This window comes from Mustela erminea, chromosome 4 (genome assembly GCF_009829155.1).
Source record: "Mustela erminea isolate mMusErm1 chromosome 4, mMusErm1.Pri, whole genome shotgun sequence".
In the NCBI taxonomy this organism is placed as follows: Eukaryota; Metazoa; Chordata; class Mammalia; order Carnivora; family Mustelidae; genus Mustela; species Mustela erminea.
Window position 1 is genome coordinate 24,211,269 of NC_045617.1, and position 20,748 is coordinate 24,232,016.

General features: G+C 44.7%; 1 protein-coding gene and 3 long non-coding RNA genes across 10 annotated transcripts in view; 3 read left to right on the top strand and 1 right to left on the bottom strand.

Annotated features, from left to right (window-relative positions):
• Positions 1-272: 272 nt before the first annotated feature.
• Positions 273-11,935, bottom strand: LOC116588154. The gene is made up of 3 exons (XR_004284809.1): positions 11,872-11,935; positions 6,033-6,218; positions 273-1,464 (listed from the first exon to the last, which is right to left on the bottom strand). It is a non-coding gene; the product is annotated as an uncharacterized LOC116588154 (long non-coding RNA).
• Positions 1,447-4,711, top strand: LOC116588152. Its single transcript, XR_004284807.1, has 3 exons — positions 1,447-1,517; positions 3,151-3,275; positions 4,656-4,711. It is a non-coding gene; the product is annotated as an uncharacterized LOC116588152 (long non-coding RNA).
• Positions 6,115-14,989, top strand: LOC116588153. The gene is made up of 3 exons (XR_004284808.1): positions 6,115-6,186; positions 14,276-14,591; positions 14,931-14,989. It is a non-coding gene; the product is annotated as an uncharacterized LOC116588153 (long non-coding RNA).
• A 1,961-nt stretch (positions 14,990-16,950) lies between these two features.
• SCML4 (Scm polycomb group protein like 4) overlaps positions 16,951-20,748 on the top strand; it is a 99,779-nt gene continuing 95,981 nt past the window's right edge. For 3 of the 7 annotated variants that reach the window (XR_004284811.1, XM_032338888.1, XM_032338891.1), the window contains exons 1-2: positions 16,951-17,057; positions 17,342-17,435. Coding sequence is in view for 4 of the 7 variants with exons in the window: in XM_032338888.1 (XP_032194779.1) it covers positions 17,390-17,435 (46 nt within the window). In the remaining 3 variants the exon portion in view is untranslated. The other 4 variants (XR_004284810.1, XM_032338890.1, XM_032338893.1 and 1 more) reach the window with 4 other exon arrangements.

Consider the following 20,748-nt stretch of genomic DNA (forward strand, 5'->3'; position numbering starts at 1 on the left):
ATATTTATTAATATATTATATACTTATAATTATATACTTATATATTATATATAATTATAATAAAATCTATAATCTAGATATAGATATTTATATTATAGATATATGTCTAGTTAAAAAAATCCGACTTCTCTCTTTATTTCAGTTAAAAATACACCACCCCCTCTCCCCCCGCAAGGGCATCCGCTTTCTTAACAGATTTTAAAAAGAAGCAATTTATCCTTATAATCGTGGGATTCATTCAGCTAAAGCTGCCGCCCTTTATGTCTGTGGAACCTTGGCCTTCAAGGATCTTAATGTTTTAGTGTTAATTTATTTTTATGGGCAACTCTGTATTTTGCTGTTTTGGCATGGGTGGGACGGATTACGGAAATCGTGATAACATCTGTACATCACCCTGGACAAGGCCGGGTGCGAGCCTCTGGGGAACTTACTTCTGGGAAAACATTTCATACCTACTCTCCTACGGGAATGGGACACACACACACACACACACACAGTCTATGTGTCCATTACATTCAGATTTTGGGTCAAGAGACCACTGCCCTGTAAGGAACCAAAGCCCTTACGATATTCCTAGTAATACTGCTTGGCCCTTGTTGAACTCATTTCCCTCATTCCACTGTGGAATGCCATCCCAAATCCAACTGGCTCAGATGTAGATATGCTCCCCCTTGGTCCTGACTTGCTTGTCTGGGTGGACAGGAAGCCGAGGACATCAGTCTCCTGGGACCGCTGTGACAAAGTACCGCAAAACTGGATGGCCTGAGCAACAGAAGTGTAGTGTCTCCCAGTTCTGGAGGCTGGATTTCCAGAATCAAGGTGTCAGCAGGTGATTTCCTTCTGAGGGCTGTGAAGGAGAGCCAGGACTTCTCCTTGGTTTGTAGAGATGCGTCTCTTCATATTTTGTTTTCCTCTGTGTATGTATGTCTCTCTAAATTTTTCCCTTTAATAAGGATACCAGTCATATTGGACTAGAGACCATCCGAATGGACCCTATCTCAAATAAGGTCATGTTCTGAGGTCCTGGGGGTTCGGATTTCAACATGTCTTTTTTGGTGGAGGGACACAATTCAACCCATACACCAAGGAAATCCTGATGTGAGGGAAGGTGCAGTTCACTGGTATCTGAGTATGACTCTTTGAGAGATCCTATCAACATCTCAGTACACAAGAGTTTGGCAGTCAGGCTGGAGTTTTGGTCAGGAAGCTTCTAGAACCAGGAAGTGCTGACTTCATGGAAGAGCCTCCTGTTCTCGTTGGACACCTAAGCTTGGTCTGAGAGGCCGGCTGAGCTCCCAGTAGGAGAGATGATTTCCTCTCTACAGGAGTCTCAGGGAGGGGTTCTTGTCTTCACCAGTGCAGAGGCCCACTTGCCTTCTCTCACTGCAGGTGGGAACAGGACTGTGAGCAGAGCATTCTCCACAGACGTGTCCAATCCATGTGGCACCCGAGTTCAATGGGAAGCTGGGAATTGGTCCAGGAAAGAAAAACAAGGGCAGGCATTTGGAGGATTTGAGGTAAAAATTTAATAACATGTGTGGTAAATGTTCATAGTAATTTGGGTCTCATAAAACCCTGCCTTCTCACACTGTATCCCCTTACTCGGACAATAAAACTCTCATGTTTTCACACACAATTAAAAGCTGAGGGTTCAAAATAATACCTTGCCTATTTCTTTCTATGGCAGCACAGTCACTGAAGAGTTTCAAACTCAGATTTTGGTCACCTTATCATTCTCATAACTTTGTTTTTGTTTTTGTTTTTTAAGAGAAAGAGCGAGTACGTGTGCACACAAGCAAGGGCCAGGAGGAGGAGCAAAAGGAAAGGAAGAGAGAGAATCTTAAGCAGGTTCCACATCCAGTGGGCAGCCCAGTGGGGGTTTCAATCTCACAAGCCTGAGATCATGACCTAAGCCTAAATCAAGAGTTGGATGTTTAACCAAATGAGCCACCCAGGTGGCACTCTTATAAGGTTTTATTTCTTTATTTTTAAAAGATTTTATTTATTCACTTGACAGAGAGAGAGAGAGAGAGAGAGAGAGAGCGCAGGCAGGGTGGTAGGCAGAGGGAGAGGGAGAAGCAGGCTCCCCACTGAGCAGAGAGCCTGATGTAGGACTCGACCCCAGGATCCGAGGATCATGACCTGAGCCGAAGGCAGACACTTAATGCACTGAGCCACACAGGTGCCCCTCTCGTAAGATTTTAATATTCTATTTTTTTAAAAAGATTTTTATTTATTTATTTTACAGAGAGATAGAAAGAGCACAAGTAGGCAGAGAGGCAGGTGGTGAGGGAGGAGCAGACTCTCCACTGAGCAGGGACCCTGATGCTGGTCTCGATCCCAGGACCCTGGGATCATGACAGGAGCCAAAAGCAGGGGCTTAACCTACTGAGCCACCCAGGCGCCCCTAATATTCTATTGAGTAATAGGAAATCATACAAGCAAGTGAGAAAATCCCAGTCCCTCTACTGATTCATGGAGAAGAAAGACTGAATCATTCTGTCATTTCCAGAGAACCATCACCTCTCCAACAGCTGCTAAGTCCAGTGTGAAAAGAGGCTATAGCCCCTCTGATCTTTCAGCATTCCTGGCCCCATGGGAGAGAATATCCAGGCTCCGACAACACTAACCTGGCAGTCAGGGTCATCACGTCGTGCTGTGTTAGGACAGATTTTTTTGACAACCCCCATACCCCACCCCACCGGCCCGTCCCAAGACTAATTTCAGACGGTCTTTTTTTTGCCAAAGTGAGATCCCTTGAATCACTATGTTGGGGATATGATTTCTTAACCTCTCCAAAATATATGGTGTGTTGGAGGTGCGAAGTTTGGCACGTGAGCACATGGGATGGAGAATTGAGTGCAGGGAGGGAGCCCCCCGCTGTGACTGCCCGTGCCATTTGGGGCTTCCGAGTTAGTTGCTTGGAAAATGAATTAGATTCTGTGCTTAAAAAATAAAGTTATTTAGCAAAGTGAGGAAGCCTTGATCCAGCTGAGAGCCACAGGAGCAGCTGGGGGCTTAACACCCTTCCGCACACCTCTAAAGACATTTGAGGCTTGTGGCTGCTAGTCTGGACCTGCAAATCATTTTAATCATCAGCTTCTGGATACAAGGGAGGCACATGAATAATTTTTTCTCAATGCCTTTAAGGGAAAAAGAGATTGCCAGGAGAAGCCTGTTTAATCTGATCACCTGGGTCCCTGGGCACCAGCACCCTTTCCTCTGCCTTCTTTCCCTGGCAGCCTCTGGCTACGACCGATATCCATCACGCACATGTGAGTCAACCTTGTGCCACAAGGCCCGCTCGCCCTCCTGTAGCCAAGTGGTGCTTTCTTTCTGCTCTTCATTTCCTCTCCTCCTTGCACATGCTCACATCTGTTTCCCATCATTTCATTATTCTGTGTCGTGGTTTACATTTTACTTTTTCAATTTTCCTCCACCAGCCCACCTCCAGTTTTCCTTCAGCAAACACGTACTCCTTTCATTCTGATACTGTGTCCTGGTAGTTTTCCCTACTTGGTTCGCTTTTGTTGTTTCTTTTCTGTCTTTTTTAAATGTTTTTTGTGTTTGTTTGTTTTTTGTTTTGTTCTCTTTTGTTTTGTTTTGTTTTTCTGTTGCTTTGAGTTTTTTCTCTCTCTCTCAGGGCCAGGGAAACCAGGGTACAGATGCCGAAGCTGGTCAAGAGGGCATCGCCAGCAGCCCGGGGTTATATCTGCCCATCTCTGTATTGGTGGTCTCTCTACTGCTTGTGAAAGCGGGGTTTCATAAAGTCCCCTTCAGTGACTGAGCCACCCAGGTGCCCCATGTGTGTGATGTTTCTGCTCGTTTTCTGCTTCATGTTTTTGTGCTTCTTGGATTTGTAGTTTGATATCTGTCATGAACTTTGGGAAATTCTCAGCCATTAGTTCTTCCACTATTTCTTCTGCCTCATTCTCGCTTTTCTCCTTCTGGTATTCTAATTGCATGTATATTAGACCATTTGACATTGTCTCACTTAAAATATAGAACATAGATTCATTATGGCTAAAAGGATGAAAAATAAATAGCATGCAAACAGTAAAGAAAGCTGGAGTAGCTGTATTATGTTAATATTTGAAAAAGTAGACTTCGGAATAAGGAATATTTTTAAGGATAAATAGTGACACTCTATAATGATAAAGAGTTAAATCCTCCAGAAAGACCTAGTGATTCTAAATGTGTACATACCTAACAACAGTGCTTAAAAAAAACACAAAGCAGGGGCACCTGGGTGGCTCAGTGGGTTAAAGCCTCTGCCTTCGGCTAGGGTCATGATCTCAGGGTCCTGGGATCGAGCCCCATATTGGGCTCTCTGCTCAGCGGGGAGCCTGCCTTCCCCCACCCTCTCTCTACCTGCCTCTCCGCTTACTTGTGATCTCTGTCTGTAAATCAACGAATAGAAACTTCAAAAAACAAAACAAAACAAAACAAACCCACAAAGCAAAAACTGCTAGAACTGAAAGGAGAAAGAGACATCTAATTAGAGATAGAGACTTCAATGATTCATAGAAAAAGGAGAGAAAATCAGTAGACATAGAAGATCTGAATAATATCATTAACCAACTTGACCTAAGTGACATTTACAGAATACTGTACTCAACAATGGCAGAATACACATTCTTTTCAATTGCATACAGGAGAGTCACCAAGACAGACCATACCCTGGCCCATAAAGAAAACTGACCAACATTTGAAACTGGACATCTCTTCTTGACTCCTGGAGGTGCAACCTGTGGGTAAGAATGGTGGGGCCTTCCAGAGAGAGTGTAGGGTGCTCCTCCTGGGTTCAAGGGCAGAGGGCAGGAAGAAAGTTTAAAAAAAAAAAAAAAGGAAAAAAAAACCTCTCAACAAAGCATGTTCTTAGAGCACAATGGAATTAAACTAGAAATCAATAACTGTGAGATATCTGGAAAAATCCCCAAATAATCAGAAATTAAACAAAACACTTTTATATAATCCATCAACAAAAAAAAGAAGCTTAAAGACAAATGTAAAAATAGTTTGAACAATTAAATATGAAAATTTATTATATCTAATCTGCAGGTTGCAGCTAAAGAGGAAAATGCATGGCACTAAAATGTTTATATTAGAAAAGAAGCAATGTCTCCAATCAATAATCAAAGCTTCTACTCTAAGAAACCAGAAAAAAGAAGAGCAATTAAACCCAAAACAAGCAGAAGGAAATAATTAAGAACCTAAATTAATGAAATCGAAAAAAAAAAGGGAAAATCTTCCTCCCACCCACCCACCCCCTAGAAGAGTCCTATGTCCCTATGTACATTACTGGGTGCAAACAGAGGCGCGTGGAGGAGGAAGAATATATCGAATTACTCAGATCAGATTGTGTTAGCTCTGTCCTACCTAGGACCTCTGTGAAAACTACATATTATGAATGCCTTTCAAAAATATTATAAGTGGGGTTCCTGGGTGGCTCAGTTGGTTAAGCATCTGCCTTGGGCTCAGGTCGAGATCTCACAGGCCCTGGGATCAAGGCGAGCCCAGAGTGAGGCTCCCTGCTCAGCGGGAAGCCTGCTTCTTCCTCTCCCTCTGCCCCTCCCCCCATTTGTGCTCTCTCCCTCTGTCTCAAATAAATAAATAAAATCTTTAAAAAATATTATAAGCTGAGGCACCTGGGTGGCTCAGTGGGTTAAACCTCTGTCTTTTAGTTGGGTCATGATCTCAGGGTCCTGGGATCGAGCCCCACACCAAGCTCTTTGCTCAGCGGGGAGCCTGCTCTCCCCCACCCCACCCCCGCCTGCCTCTCTGCCTACTTGTGATCTCTCTCTCTGTCAAATAAATAAATAGAATCTTAAAAAAATAAAAAAATATTATAAGCTATCTATGTAATTTTAAAAGCTAGCACCTATTGGGAACTTATGACATCCCAAGTACTCTTGTAGGCACTTGAAATGCTAGTTTACATCATCCTTACAAGTTTCCTATTTTTACTTCCATTTTAGAGATGTGGAAACTGAAGCTCACAGAAGTTAAATAATTTGGCAAAGATTACTCACCTAACGAATGACAGAGTCAAGATCTGAATCCAAGCAGAGTGTCCACAGAACTCAGATGCCAAGGAGTGTTTTTGTTGGTATCTGGGACTGTGAGGTCCATGATCCAAAAGGCCATCTTTGTTTCTCCCCTGTGCCTGGCATACAACAGCTCTGGGTATCAGTTGGCTGATTTCCAGCTTGAGACCACTGTAGAATAAAAGGGAAACAGTAGTGACTTTTTAGAAAGGTAACTTAAAAATTGCCAAGAGACTAGGTCTTCAACATTCTCCCCTCAACAACAACAACAACAAAAGGGTCAGCAGCAGAAGAAGTAACTATGTGACAAGACAGAGGTGTTAGCTAAAGCTCTCGTGGCAATCATTTTGCAATATATAAATGTATCAGATCAGGATGTCATACACTTTATACTTTCCCCATGTTATAACTCAACTCTATCTCAAAAAACAAAAAAGGTGATGACTACAACTCAATGTTTTAAACTGTATGTACTGATATTGATCAATATAAATGACTCTTTATTGTTTGATGTTATATAGTGGGGGACAGAAGAGAGATGGTGTGTTTGCAGATTGAGTAGATCGGTGGGGAATGAAGTTTCTCTAATAACATCACAAAAATCCAGAAGAGAGCAGATAAATTCAGTCTAAAAAATCTTCCTATCCCTTCTTCAGGGTGACTTCCATTATGGCCACTCTGAGGCGCCAGACAGAGGTTAGGTAACTTGCCCAGGGCTCCTCCGCCAACATGCAGTGGGTGAGGGTCCCCTAGAGCGGATTCCCTGCTCACCTTCTTTCCACTACACATTGTGGTAGAGTTCTTGAATCTCCCTGAGCTCTGCCCCACTCCCTGCTTTCAGGCTCATTACATATTTGTGGAATGAATGAATGAGTGAAGAAACCCTTGTCGTTTCACCTGTAAGTTAGGAGAACGACATTCTGAAGTCAAGACTCTGTGGTATCTGATAGGATAGGTAGCTCAAAAAGTGCCATGTTAATGAGAAAATCCCTGCTTATGACAAGGCGTGTGGCGGCACATAGTGGCTCATGTTATTTCTCTCAAATCAGGACCCACAGATAAATCTGAAGGAGCCTCTGCCTTCAAGGAACTCTCTCCCACTCATTCAGAGTTCAAGCCAGGATACTAGATGTTCACAAGTATGAAACAAATTAGTATTTCTCATTCATTCATGATCATTTAAGCATGCTTAAAATGTTTTATTTAAAGCCTCTTACAACCAAAATTATGTGTGCATATATGTATGTGTGTAACTATTGAGAAAGATTTAAAAGGGAAATATTTCTATAAGATTTATATAAAAAATGGTTGTTTCCTATTCCCCCATCTCTTCTCTGTAATGGCAACCATGGTTTTATCTGTTGCTTCTGATATTTGCCTCGCAATTTCTAATTAACCTGCATATATTGCGATTTCTTGATTATTTTTTGGTTTAGATCTAGTTTATTGATTTCTTACTTTGGAAGGTATGGGTTTAGTTGAAAACCTCATCTCATCTTTTCCTCCCTCCATCTCCCAAAAAAGTTATAGCATAATTTTTAGTGAAATCAATACTTAGTGATAATATTATTTTGAAAATGTGCATTTTATTTAGACTTGAACTCGTGTACTATGGTTATGCTTTCTCCTCCTCTGAGTTAATAAGTCTCATTCTCTTTTTTATTTGTTCACTTGCTTTTCCAAGTAACTTCCATAAATTTATTTCCAAATTATCCACCAGCACTGTAACACTTTCATTATGTTTAAACATTACTTTATCTCCTACTTTTATTTTTTTTCCTTTGGAGACATTCCTCTAGGATGAACAAATCACTAGGTCCATTGATAACTTTCATTCTGGAATTTCTCCTCACCCTTATTCTGGAACGAAGCACTACTACCAACTGCCCTCTGATGATTTCTCCATCTTCAAATACTCCTGAACCAAGCCTTAGAGGACCATGGGGAAGAATTAAGGATGAGCCAGACCTGACATCATGTTTCTCTTACCACCCCTTGTATATGAGTTCCTTGACCACCGTCGCAGGCATGGTTGAACCAGAATGCCTGTTCTGAGCCACTGGCTTCACCTAAAACTTGTACATTTCTTGTTAAATTTTCTTTTTAGTTTTTGCTATTTCTAGCCCCTTTGTGTTCCTATATGGATTGTATTCCTTCCTAAAATCTGGGAAAATAGGGTCTCTCTATCTGGAGAGTCCCCCAAACTCTCTGGGTTTTGTTCTTAGTCCAGAGAGGCCATTCCTGGTCTCCATCACTGGAAGGTCAGTAAAGGGCCCTCTTGTAGATGGTGCTGTCTTGTCCTGTTGCTACCGGAGTCCCCTCGGTGTCCCTGGAGCCCCAAGCTGTGTGATGCTTGCCCACCAGCTCCTTCAGTCACTGCCCCCACCACCAACCCTGGCCACTTTCTTAAGGCTTGTCTGTACCCGCGACATGGTCTAAGAGTCCAGAACTGACCCTCCCACAATTCCCTTCAGGCAGGGCCTGGTCTACTCCACACCACACCACATCACACCACACCACACCACACCACACCACACCACACCACACCACACCACACCACACCGGCACGCATGCGCAGACATGCCCACGCAGCCAAGGGGCTGACTGTGAAGCCAGTATTCTCTTAAATAACTCATCCGGAGAGTACCAATTCCAGTCAAGCCTTCCCCTCCAGAAGATCCCTTCCCCTTCATTAAAGGACACAATATAACTACATGCACACTCCACTTATGTGACTCTAGCCCCTTTGTCAGCTGGCTGCCTTTCTGCCCTTTAAATTTCTGATTTTCATATCCTGGAAAAGTCCAGAGTCCTCCTGGTAAGGCCACTGACTCCCCCAGGCTTGATAGTTCCTAAATCCCTTTGGTCTTGGCCTCTGGCTTCTCATGAGCTATTTGGATTCACTTGCATCCTCCCAGGATGCAAAACTCAGACTCTTCCACAGTTTCTGCAAAAAATTCAACGACATTAAGCACTTCACAATTCTTATGATCTTTCCCGAAGATCTGTGTCTGAGAGCACTGTAGGGGTGAGGGTCTCAGGCACAAAGCACAACATCCTACCATCTCCTCCCCACCCCCACCCTGTGCTCTTCTCTTCTTCTAGATCTCCCCCTCCCCACCTTCTAAGAGTCAGTAGCTTCTTGCTGATTTAGGTCTTTCAGCATCCATTTCTCTTCCTCTTTGCTAAGAGTACTGCAATTATTCAGGCATCAAGCCCTTTCTTAAATAACTCATTTTCCTGGGGGAAAGCAGAACTCTTCTCCTTCCAAAGGTGGACTTAAGCCAATCAGCATATCCTGGTGCACTGGTTGGTTCTAGGATAGGCCATCGTTCCCAGGAGATGAGAGAGATATTGATAGGAGACTCTAGGAAGGAAACTTCCTAGCTCCTCTGCAGAAAAGTACCTGGAGAGGCTCTCCCTTGTGCTGGATGTCAGTGGGTAAGGATGGACGACTGGAAGCAACTGGCAGCCATATTGTGACCATGAGGAAAGCCAGGCATAGGATGAGTCTGACCATTTCTTTGGTGACATCACTGAGTTGTTAGATCAGCCTCACCATAAAGCTCACTGGACACTCTGCCAATGACTGATTTTTATTTTTAAGCCAGTTAGAGTTGTTTTTACTGTTCCTTGCAGTCTTCCTTCTTCTTCTTTCCTCTTGGTCCAGACCTAGTTTTTTTGGGTTCAGTTTCTGCCCCAAGTGAGCTTATCAAAGACATGGTCCACACTAAAGTTGGCTGTCCTTAAGAATTTGTCAGCTGGTTGCTTTTTATTCACCAACCAGCTGCTTTTTTTTAATTAAAGAGAGTGAAAAATTTCAGACTGTGTATCATCTGCATTCAGACTCAAGTTTTAGTAACTAAGAGGCTTATCTTGGAGATGTTCCCTCAAATTAGAAAGAGACAGCGTGCCCAGATAGCTCAGTCAGCTAAGCATCTGCCTTTGACTCAGGTCATAATCCCAGGGTTCTGGAATCAAGCTCCAAATCAGGTTCTCTGCTCAATGGGGAGCCTGCTTCTCCCTCTCCCTCTGCCTGCCACTCCCCCTGCTTGTACTCTCTCTCTGTCATAAATAAAATCTTTTAATTAAGTAAAATAAAGGGAAACTAAGCCTCAGGTGATCCAGGTGACTTTATTCTAGAAACTGGAAGTGTAGGCAATCCTAACAGAAAATATCTAAGTGAAAAAAAGAAAAAAAGTAGTCTCTCTCAGCTGTACCCCCTGCTATGTCCTTGCTACTTTCATGTGTGTGCTTGCGCGTGCGCGTACACACACGTCTTTCTAGAAATTTGGCCCAGGGGTGCCTGGATGGCTCAGTCAGTTGGGTGTCAGACTCCTGATTTTGGCTCAGGTCATGATTAGGTCATGATCTCAGGGCCATGGTTTCAAGCCCCACATCAGGCTCTGCCCCGCACCCCCCCCCCCCGCCCTGCTCAGGTGTTTCTCTCATGCTCTCTCTCTCTCTAAAATAAGTAAATAAATCTTTTAAAAAAATAATTAATTAGGGGCACCTGGGTGGCTCAGACAGTTAAGTGTCTGTCTTCAGCTCAGGTCATGATCCCAGGCTCCTGGGATCGAGTCCTGCCTCTGGCTCCCTGCTTTGTGGAGAGCCTGCTTTTCTCCCTCTCCCTCCTCCTGCCGCTCCCCTTGCTTGTCCGTTCTCCCTCTGTCAAATAAATAAAATCTTTAAAAAAATGTTTTTTAATGAAGAAAAAGTTAATTTGTTTCCAACAAACATGGCTCAGAGCAGAAGCGATCTGAAGGAAGTAACATTTTAAAAGTACAAAGGTGGAAGAAGATAGGAACTAGAAATCATCCTTTCAGTTTTAACAAATTAAGATTTTTTTCCCTTTGACAGACATCCAAAATCAATCACTTTTATCAGGGAAAAGGACTCGTGTCTAAAAGCTTATACTAAAATTGATTAAGATTAGGTTATTGTCTTTAACCCCTAGTTTCTTTTATTCACCAGCAGTAATCCTTTGTTGACTTCCTCCTCTAGAACAGACAACACGTTACACGCTGCAGACCTAGTGGAGTGCAGGATTGGTGCCCTGCCATCTTGGAATTTACGGCCTAGTGACCAAAGAAAAAGCCCCTGCTGTCGTCCCCCTCAGATCTCCAGCTGTCAACACGTGCGCTTACCACACCACACCTGTTAACAGACGCTGCCCCTGGGATGAGGGTCTCTGGGCTTTGCTGCTACCCGCACCGCCAGACCTTGAGACAAATATTTCCACTAAGTCAATCCCTGAATACCAGCCAGGGCCACAGGCCCAGAGCCACAAAGAGAGGAGGCCCCACCTGAACGGAACCATGTTTTAGGCCCAGGAGAACTTGAATGAGTCACTTTTTCCTTGGGCAGGAGTGATTTTCACTTTATTCCATCACCTTCGGCGCTCCCTGACCGCTGGTGTCTTCAGCACGTGGCTTCGCTCTACAAAACTGAGTATTACCAGCCTGGGGAGGACCCCACAGACCGTGAGAGCCCTTGGGTGGGGAAGAGGAGGGAGCCCGTCCCTGATTTTGTATAGGCTGTGCTGAGTACCCGGTGGGGCTTAAAGGCGCGAGGCGGTGGTAAGGCCCAGCGTGAAACACAGCAAGGGCAGCTTAGCGAGGTGGGGACAGTCTCCATGATTGAAACACCATCTGAAGGCCATGGCAGAATGTGGCCCACAACCAAGTATGAAACAAAGGTTTTATTTTGATTCGTCACTTAAAAGAAAAAGAAATTCGAGACTTAAGATTCATGAGAACTATAAGCAAATATGTTTGTAGAGGTGATAGGAAACATTCCGTTGCTAATCCATTGATTCACATACCTTTCTATTATCACCAAAATGTAGGTCTTCTGTTGTAGAAAATATAAAAAGGAAAGATTAAGGGCACCTGGGTGGCTTATTTGGTTAAGCAACTGCCTTCGGCTCAGGTCATGATCCTGGAGTCCCAGGATCGAGTCCCACATCCAGCTCCCTGCTCGGTGGGGAGTCTGCTTCTCCCTCTGACCTCTCCACTCTCATACTCTCTCTAAAATAAAATAAGATAAAATAAAATAAAATAAATCTTTAATAAAGGGAAAGATTAAAAAAGTACAAAGTACTCATAATCCAATCACCAAGAGAACATGACCATTAACATATCTCCAACATTTTGCAAATTATTATTTTTTTCTAAGTGAAATTCCATTCTGCATATTACTTTGTAACCTACAATTTTTTTTTAGCGATTGTATATCAAGAACACTTTCTCCTGTCATTAAATGGTCTTCTATGAAGTCCTTTTTGATAGTTACATTGTATAATCTATGGTGTGGAGACAGGAATACACTTACTTAAACACTCTCTCTTTTTTAAAGATTCTTTTTAAGTAATAGTTATACTCAATGTGGGCTTGAACTCATAACCCTGAGACTGAATCACATGCCCTACTGACTGAGCTAGCAGGTTCCCCATTAAGTACTCTCTTTTCATTGGACATTGAGGTTATTTCCCATTTACCTTCACTCCGAAGAATAATTCTGTTTTTAATTTCGAAAGATCCCTCCTTGCATTGTTTAGACCAAAATCTGGCCCTGTGGCAGACGGGGCTTTGGGTTGAAAGAGACTCAGATTGGAGGAGTCAAGGAGTCTGGCGTCCCCTTTTTGTTCTGCCTCTCTTGGTCTAACTCATCAGGTTAATCATTTGCTGCCTCGATTTTCCTTTTGGCGAAATGGTCACATAAGCCTCGTGACTTCCATAACCCCGAAACTTCTGAAACTCTTGAACCCTTAAGGAAAAGTCCGTGTTGAATAATGGGAAGCCAAGTCTTGTGGCCACTGAATGTGGGAGACTGGTCTCCCTTCGCTACTTCAGGGATGGAATCTCAGCCTTTACGACTCCCCTGTTTTTTCTCCATGCTCTCTCTCTCTCCCTCCATCCCAAATTGGCGTACCAAAGCAACAGTTTGCCAGGTCTTATTCTATTGAGAGAGAGGGTTCATTTTGTCCCATAGTCCTCAAAGCCATAGCCACAAGCACAGCTGAGTTCTCCTCCAACCCAAAGCACTGGTCTGTCCCTGCAGATAAAGCAGTTCATCAGACTGTAGAAGGCCAGCACCATCAGGGATCACAAGGATGATAATCACCTATGTAAGGACCTACTTAGCCAGAGCGATTCCATCTTGGTTAAAAGCCATTTTGTTGTTTGTGCAGTAAAACTTAAACTGACCCTGCCACCCCCACCCCCACCACCACCACCCAGAGAAACTTACTTAAAAACAAGTCTGGGAAACCAGCAGAATGTGGCCAGCCAGTTCCTAATAACAGAGCCCAGAATACAAGGCCAGATCGGCCAGTTCTTGATAACAGAACCCAGAATACAAGGACAAGTCAGGCCAGGTGGAGACATCCACTTAGTAAAAAGCACACATATTGTCATCCTAACCACCAAAGAATGTAAACTCTGCCTTTTGGGCACCAACCTTGAGCGCCAATTCTGACCAGAGTAATAGGTTAGTTCAAACAGCTACTCTAGGGTAAATTGTAATTCAATTGGCCACCTGCGTGTGACCTAACATGACTACAATCTCATTGGCCACCTATGTGTGGCCAAAATTTTGCTCTCTAAAAGGTAGTCTGTAAGATTGGGAGGGGTCGCCCTCTTTGGAGGCGGCCCTGACCGATCAGTCAATCAATTCTTAAGCCTGTAAGCCAGGGCCGTCTCTGGCCGGTCAGTCTGACTTCTAATGCTTACCATAGGATAGAACTTTGAATAACTTTAACTTTGTTTCAGTCTCGTTCCCCTGGCCAATCAGTCTGACTTTTAATGCTTAGCATAAAATAGAGCTTTGCATAACTTTCACCTTGTCTCAGTCTCGTTTCGTTTAATAACGGACCTAACAATCTACCCCCGTACCCCGGTGTGTGTAAGGACAGTGATTTGACCAATGGCTTTGAGCTAATGGCAAAGCTGGAACAGGGGCAATGCCAGGAGTCCATGTGGCAAAATGATTCATCTTGTGTCTTTGGGGACAGACTGGCTGGGGCAATCCTCTATCCAGCACTTCTGAGCTGTGTGAGCAACTTAGCATCCCTGCCTCAGTTTCCTTATCTGTAAAATGGGGATGGTCCTCGTAAGGCTCACTTCGGAGGGCTGTTACAAAAGAGGCAACATATGAAAAAGATTCCTACGTAGTATTTCCCTAGTAAATGTTAGCTATTATTATGCTAATATGGTTGGTTTTTGCAGCTCCCACTCCTCTGCCCAGGGCACAGCTTTCACCACCTGATGCTTGCGTTGGAACCACAGCTTTTTACTAGCAGCTGACAGGGATTACTTTTCAAATGGATACTCCTCTGAGCGGGTTTGCATTTGGGATGCCCCCAAATTCACCTGCTCCCTCTGGCCGCCTCTTGCTAACCGCCAACCCAGAAGCATTTGTGTGGAAAGAGCGGAGTGTGCTGCCTGTGGTCGGAGACAGAAATGTATCCTCGGCGCCAAAGAAAATTGACAGCGTGGCACAACAAAGCGTCCTGATTCAGCACAGCGGGTACAAGACTGAGAGGTGTGTTCGCTGGGAAGGGCCCCATTGCTGCGCAGCACACCCCTTAGCCGGTGTGCAGCCATCCCCCCCAATTTCTTTTTCCTTACTTGTTTAACTTAATTTTTTTCTTGGAATTAAAAACATTTAGGATTTTTACAAACAGGGATTTCATTTCTTAAGGCCCACGTCCGGGTGCATAAAGAAAGAAATTCCAGGAGATATCTATCGATCAATTATCCATCATCCATCTCTCCATCATCTCTATCTTTCTATCATTTTTTAAGCAAGCCACCTTTTAGTTAACTTCCGTTTTAAGCCTCACTGCACCGCTGACCTGTGATGCCAATGCCTGTATTCCAGACACTCCTGACTTAAGGACAGGCCACAAAACAGCACGTCCGGGAGGAGGTGAGAAGTGTGGACTTCAAGGATCCCAATCCCAGACTCTCACAGAGCTGGGCTGGAAAACCGGAAACTCCTCTCTTTCGGGCAGATTCTGCCCAGCTCCTCCCACTCCCCCTCCCACTTCTGCCCAGCTCCTCCCACTCCCCCTCCCCCTTCTGCCCAGCTCCTCCCACTCCCCCTCCCCCTTCTGCCCAGCTCCTCCCACTCCCCCTCCCCCTTCTGCCCAGCTCCTCCCACTCCCCCTCCCCCTTCTGCCCAGCTCCTCCCACTCCCCCTCCCCCTTCTGCCCAGCTCCTCCCACTCCCCCCTTCCCTTCCTTCCTTCATTTTACAGGATTTGACAAATATTCTGATTATTTAAGAAAGATTTATTTTATTTATCTGAAGAAACATTTTAAAACAAACACTGGTCTAACGTCCCAGACCTCTTGAGGCATTTTGCCGATCGTGCTGTGGGATCACGCTGTAGGACGTGTCGCGAGCATCACACACAGCGGCTGGAACAGAGATCCTGGCAGTAGAAATCACCCTTTGGGTCCTGTTTTCTTTCCTCCACCTCTTCCTTTTCTTCCTGCTTCCTTTAATGAAATCAACTTATATTAAATAACTGATGTGAAAAACTACCAAACTTGCCTCCTCTCACACAAAACAAAACGACAAAATTAGAGAACTAAAGTAGCTGATTTCATTCTTTTTGTTAATGTAAGGCTTTATTTATTTAATTAGAGAGAGGAGAGAGCGCAAGCAAGAGAAAGAGAGCACAGGTGGGGGAAGGGGCAGAGGAAGAAGGAGAGGGAGAAGCAGGCTCCCCAGTGAGCAGGGAGCCTCATCCAGGACCTGATCCCAGGACTCCAGGACCACAACCTGAGCTGAAGGCAGACCCTTGACTGACTGAGCCACCCAGGTGCCCCTATTTCTTGCTCAATAAGTGCTTTGTCTTAAAAATTTTTGAATTTTTTCCTATGTTCATAATTCGAGGAGAGAGATTTCTTATTTCTTTCTAAGGTGACTCTGTGTATATATTCAGAAAAACCTCAAACTGTAATTTCTTTTTTGTCACTCTCAGTAACTGTCCAAGTTGTGGCCTAAGCCTTTACTGGCCCAAGGTCATGGTTAGTCCTAAACATTTGCTAACTTTGCTTGTTGCTCATCCCCAGGAGCAAGCCAGTGGGTGGCCCCAGATTTGCTGAATGGATCTTTCATCTTGTAGGAGAGACTTGGGAATAATACCCCAGAATGGGCGGAATGAAATGGGTGATGCGGAGTTTTGCTGCACTTTCCTAAAAAAGAAGGGGGGATCAAGTCCCTTGGCCAGTGTAAACTGGTTTGCCACAAAGAAAACAATGGGGCACAGAGGCTGACCAGTAGCCTTTCTTCTGCATGAGGTCCATTCGAGCCCACGCACACTCCGATCACGGTCACAAGTGGACACGGGCTTCTGGGCTTACACACGGATTAGAGCCCCAGTCCTGGCTGTGTTCTCTGACCACGTGTGCTGCCCACAGCTGTCGAGTCCATCCGTGTGACTATGGTGTGTCCACCTGTGTAGGCAACACTGTGACAAACACATTCTCTCCCACACAGTCATGTTATTAGAATATTTTTGTCGTTGTCGTTTTATCTGTTTAAAGTCAAACACTTACTCGTCCAGATCCCCACTATCTTACAAGCCCGGCGCTGGCCCACACTGCTGCAGGACTGGGACAAAGGGATGATGTTGCAGTCTGGTTTCTATGGCAACAGAGGAGGGGCAATGAAAACCGAAATGTTGGAAACACCCATTCTGACAATTGTGACATAATTCAGGTTATTACAAGGATGTAACTACCAAAGAAGCAGAAGTGTCATTACCCTGCAGCTCATGTCGGCAAAAAGCTACACCACACGTTTCTCTGAGTTGGGCTGCTAAGAGGAAGGAAACACGAAACACACACACACACACACACACACACACGCACACACACGCGCCTCGTTTTCTGCATGTAAAATGTGTGTGTTCTTTAAAAGCCAGTGGTTGGCTGGTTTTCCGGACATGATGTGGTTGAAGCTGTCATCGTAATGGAAATTCATTGCTGTAGCTATGGTAAATCGAGTTTTCTGCCTGTGCTGAATGCATTAGTCTAATGAGATGTTTGCAGCCGGAGAGCGGGGCTGCTGGAGACTCACTGTGAGCTACTAACACACGGGTGGAAGATTAGCTTTTGTAATACTCGGTTTGCATGTTCTGAAAGTCATCTGTCTTCTGAGTCAACATTCCCGGCCTGGTCAAGAATCTGATCAGGGCTCCGGTGAACCAGCCGTAGGTAAGGGAGATGCATAACTGGAGGGCATGCCATTGACACGGGATCTTTCTCTTTCTACTGTCAGCATGACAGGTGACCTGTTCCAGAGTATCTGGCTTGCATTCCTCCCTCCATGGCAATGCCCGAGTGTCCTGCACTCAAACCACTAAGGCCAGCAGGTAACTTCAGTTCCTCCTACGCAGAACAAAAATGTTTGATTTCTTAACCAGATCGCAGAGAGGAAGAGGTCGTCTAGAATTATATAGTTTATAAATTTGGGGTACTTACATGTTCATTACTCTTTAACTCTGCATTGAAAGACGTAGAAAGTTGTTTTTGTTTTCCCCAAATATGAACTCAAATAACTGTTCTACTTTTTTGCATGATGATTTTGCTTTGCTTTTGTTTGGTTTGGTTCTAATTCAAAAAGTGTTCTATGTCTTGGGATAAACATATTTATTTACTAAAATTTAATTAGTAAAATTAATGTGTTGTGACTCACAAGAGTACTTTTTAAAATTGAGTTTTATTATTTCTATCCCAGGTAGAATATTTTACAATGTCTTTGTAAATGTAATGTCTTTTTCTTAATTTATCAAGATAGATGAGAATACTATTTACTGCTAATAGCAGGTACTGGTTAGTTTTGGAGGAAAAAAACCCAGGTGTCTATGAAGCGTCAGGATCAGTTTTCCCAAGTTCAAATACAGAGTCACCTTCTTCCCAGGTGGGGTGTTGCGTGACTACGACCCGGTGCACAAAGCTTCCTCTCCAGGTTGCTTGCTGAGTAGGACAGGACAGTGGACGAGGGTGGTGTCAGCTGTGTGGAAATCATTTGACCTATAATTGAGGCACTAAGTCCAAGTTCTTTCTGCTACCCCTAATAGTAATGGAGAGGCGCCTCATGGTGTTGTCTTGGGATCCTCACCATCTCAAGAGGGTCAGACAATCAGTAGCTTTCTGGAAAGTGGCTTTTGGTTGGTCTCAGACACTGTGGTACTTGAAAAAGTGATCCCGGCGACACGTCAGAATAGAGACGTTGTATATTCTCGTGTTTTTCTTTCTTTTCAACCAGGGGAACCATTTTTGAAGAGTGGGAGACATAGTTTTTTTGTTTTGTTTTGTTTTGTTTTTCTCAAGACTTAAAAAGAAAAAAGAATATTTGGAGTGAAAGCACAAAAATAACTTTGAAGGAATTTACAGTGTGGTAAAGTAAACTACCTAGAGGCACAATATTTGTGTGGAGCATTTGTGTGTGTGTGTGTGTGTGTGTGTGTGTGTGTGCGTGCGTTGCTTGGTAGAACCAGACTGAGAAAATAAGGGGGAGCAGTTACCGAGGAGTCGCAGTTGGGTGAAGATTACCTAGAAAGTCAGTAGTGATCCACTCAAACAAAACCTTAACATGGAAACTTTGGTTTTAGGGAAGTTGTTTGATGGCTTCAGATCTTCACCTTCTAAATCTATGCGTTTACGCAACTGTTTTTTTTAAAAATGTGAATATGTTTTCTTCAGCTCTTTAAATTGTGTATGTAGACAGTCTCTGTGATATTTTGGCAAATCTCTCAGTCGGTGCACTTTGTCGAATCACAAGAGCAAATCCCACCCAAAACCCCAATTCTTCCGTGCTTAACACGTTTACATTTCTTTGTGGCACCAAAATGACTTTTATTTTACCGCAAAGGAAAAAAAAAAAAGTAAATGAATGGTAATAGAAAGAAAACAATAAGAGAAACAGGAGTAAATCGCTTTCGGTCACTTATTTGCTTTTGGTGGTGTGTTTTCAAGGCAAGTGAAACCAGCAGAAGCAGTTTCGCTTTCTGGTTCTCGGCTGCGGGGGGCTGGGGTCGCGCGCGCAGCAGGTAGGACCCGCGGACCAGCTGCTGGGAAGCCAGCCAGCCCCACGTGCTGTCGTCCCGCCGCGGGAACTTTTCTATTGAAAATTCAAGAAAGTCATGACTTTTTCAACGTGGAGTCGTTCGTATTGGCTTATTCTAAAGATCCGAGCGATGCCCCAATGCACAAAGATCGAATTTAAACTTTTTTTTTTTTAATTTTTTAACTTGCAATGATGTGAAAATCACAAGCAGATGGCATCCAGCTTCTCTTAACTTGGTGGATGTATTTATGCCTCCATCTCACTCGTGGAGTTCACACACTTCCAACCCACTGAAGGCAGCATCCCATCCCTGAAGTTCCCCGAAATCCGAAGGAGGCACGCTCGGAGAGGAATACCCGTTCGTAGGGTTGGGGGAGTTCCCTTTCAGGCTGTTTTGCAGATCGGAGACGCATCACACACACAGAGACCCCGACACGCTTGGGTCCAGGCAGGGGTGGGGCGGGCGGAAGCCGGGAGCGGGCTCCCGGGGGCTCCCAGGCGGGGCTCGGCGGGGCGTCGTCCCTCCCCGGCCCGGTGCCCCCCGGCAGCTTCGGCCGCGCGCGGACGCCCGGGAGCCCCGGGGCGCGCCCGCCGCAGCCCGTGCGTCCCCAGCCGAGCGGGAGGCGACGCCGGCCGGCGCCGGCCTGGGGCTTCCCCTGCCGAGTCCCCTCCAGGTTCAGCCCGCGCCGCTCCTCTCCTACCCAGCCACCTGCTTTGACTCGGGGACGGTGAGGGAGAGAAGAGAAACGAGGGGGCATCTCACTGCGTCTCGCCACCCCAGGGTGTAAAATTCGGTCTCACATTTTGGAGCCGAAGTTTGCGAAGGGACAAGCAGTCCCTTTGGGTGTGAGCGTCCGTGCTTCGTCGTGGGGGTGGGCGCCCTGGACCTATCTAGGAGGGAGCTTTGTTTAAGCGCCTCCTTGGACATCTTAATTCAGCCAGCTCCCCAAAGGCTGGTTTGAGATTTACGCGTTTTTAATGTTTTTTGTTGCCTCCGAAGGCAGACAGGTGAGGAGAGATGAGGGGGATTAATAACAGCCCCTGGGATCCCCCAAACAATTTGATTGTTCTCCCAGGGGCTGTTATTAATATATATATATATATATATATATATATATATATATATATATATATATATACACACACACACACACACACACACAGACACAGAGAGAGAGAGAGAGAAGCCACCACTGTGTCTGGTAAATGACTCTAAATTTTAATTAATGAGTCACAAAAGCCACACCATAAGCTTTAAAAATTACCCCTTTATCAATAAGGTGATAATTAACTTTCTCTGGAATTAGCAATTCTCTCAGCCCCGGGCAGTATGCAGCCTAGGAAGTTCTCTGGAATGCTGCCAATTTTAAACAATCGGTCTTTTGGCAAATCTACTGGATTTTAATTCAAACATCTATTGTGACATTTTCCAGTGAGGTTCGAAGACCATTTGGATCGCCCCAACCGCAGTTACATTTCCGAGAGTGTCTCAGACTGTTGAGATTGCCTGGGAATTTGTCCCTTTCTCTTTCTTCATTGTCCTTTTCTACCTCCGCTCCCCCCCCCCCCACCCCAACCCTCTGCATTTCCAGGAGCGCCACACTCTAGTCTCTGCT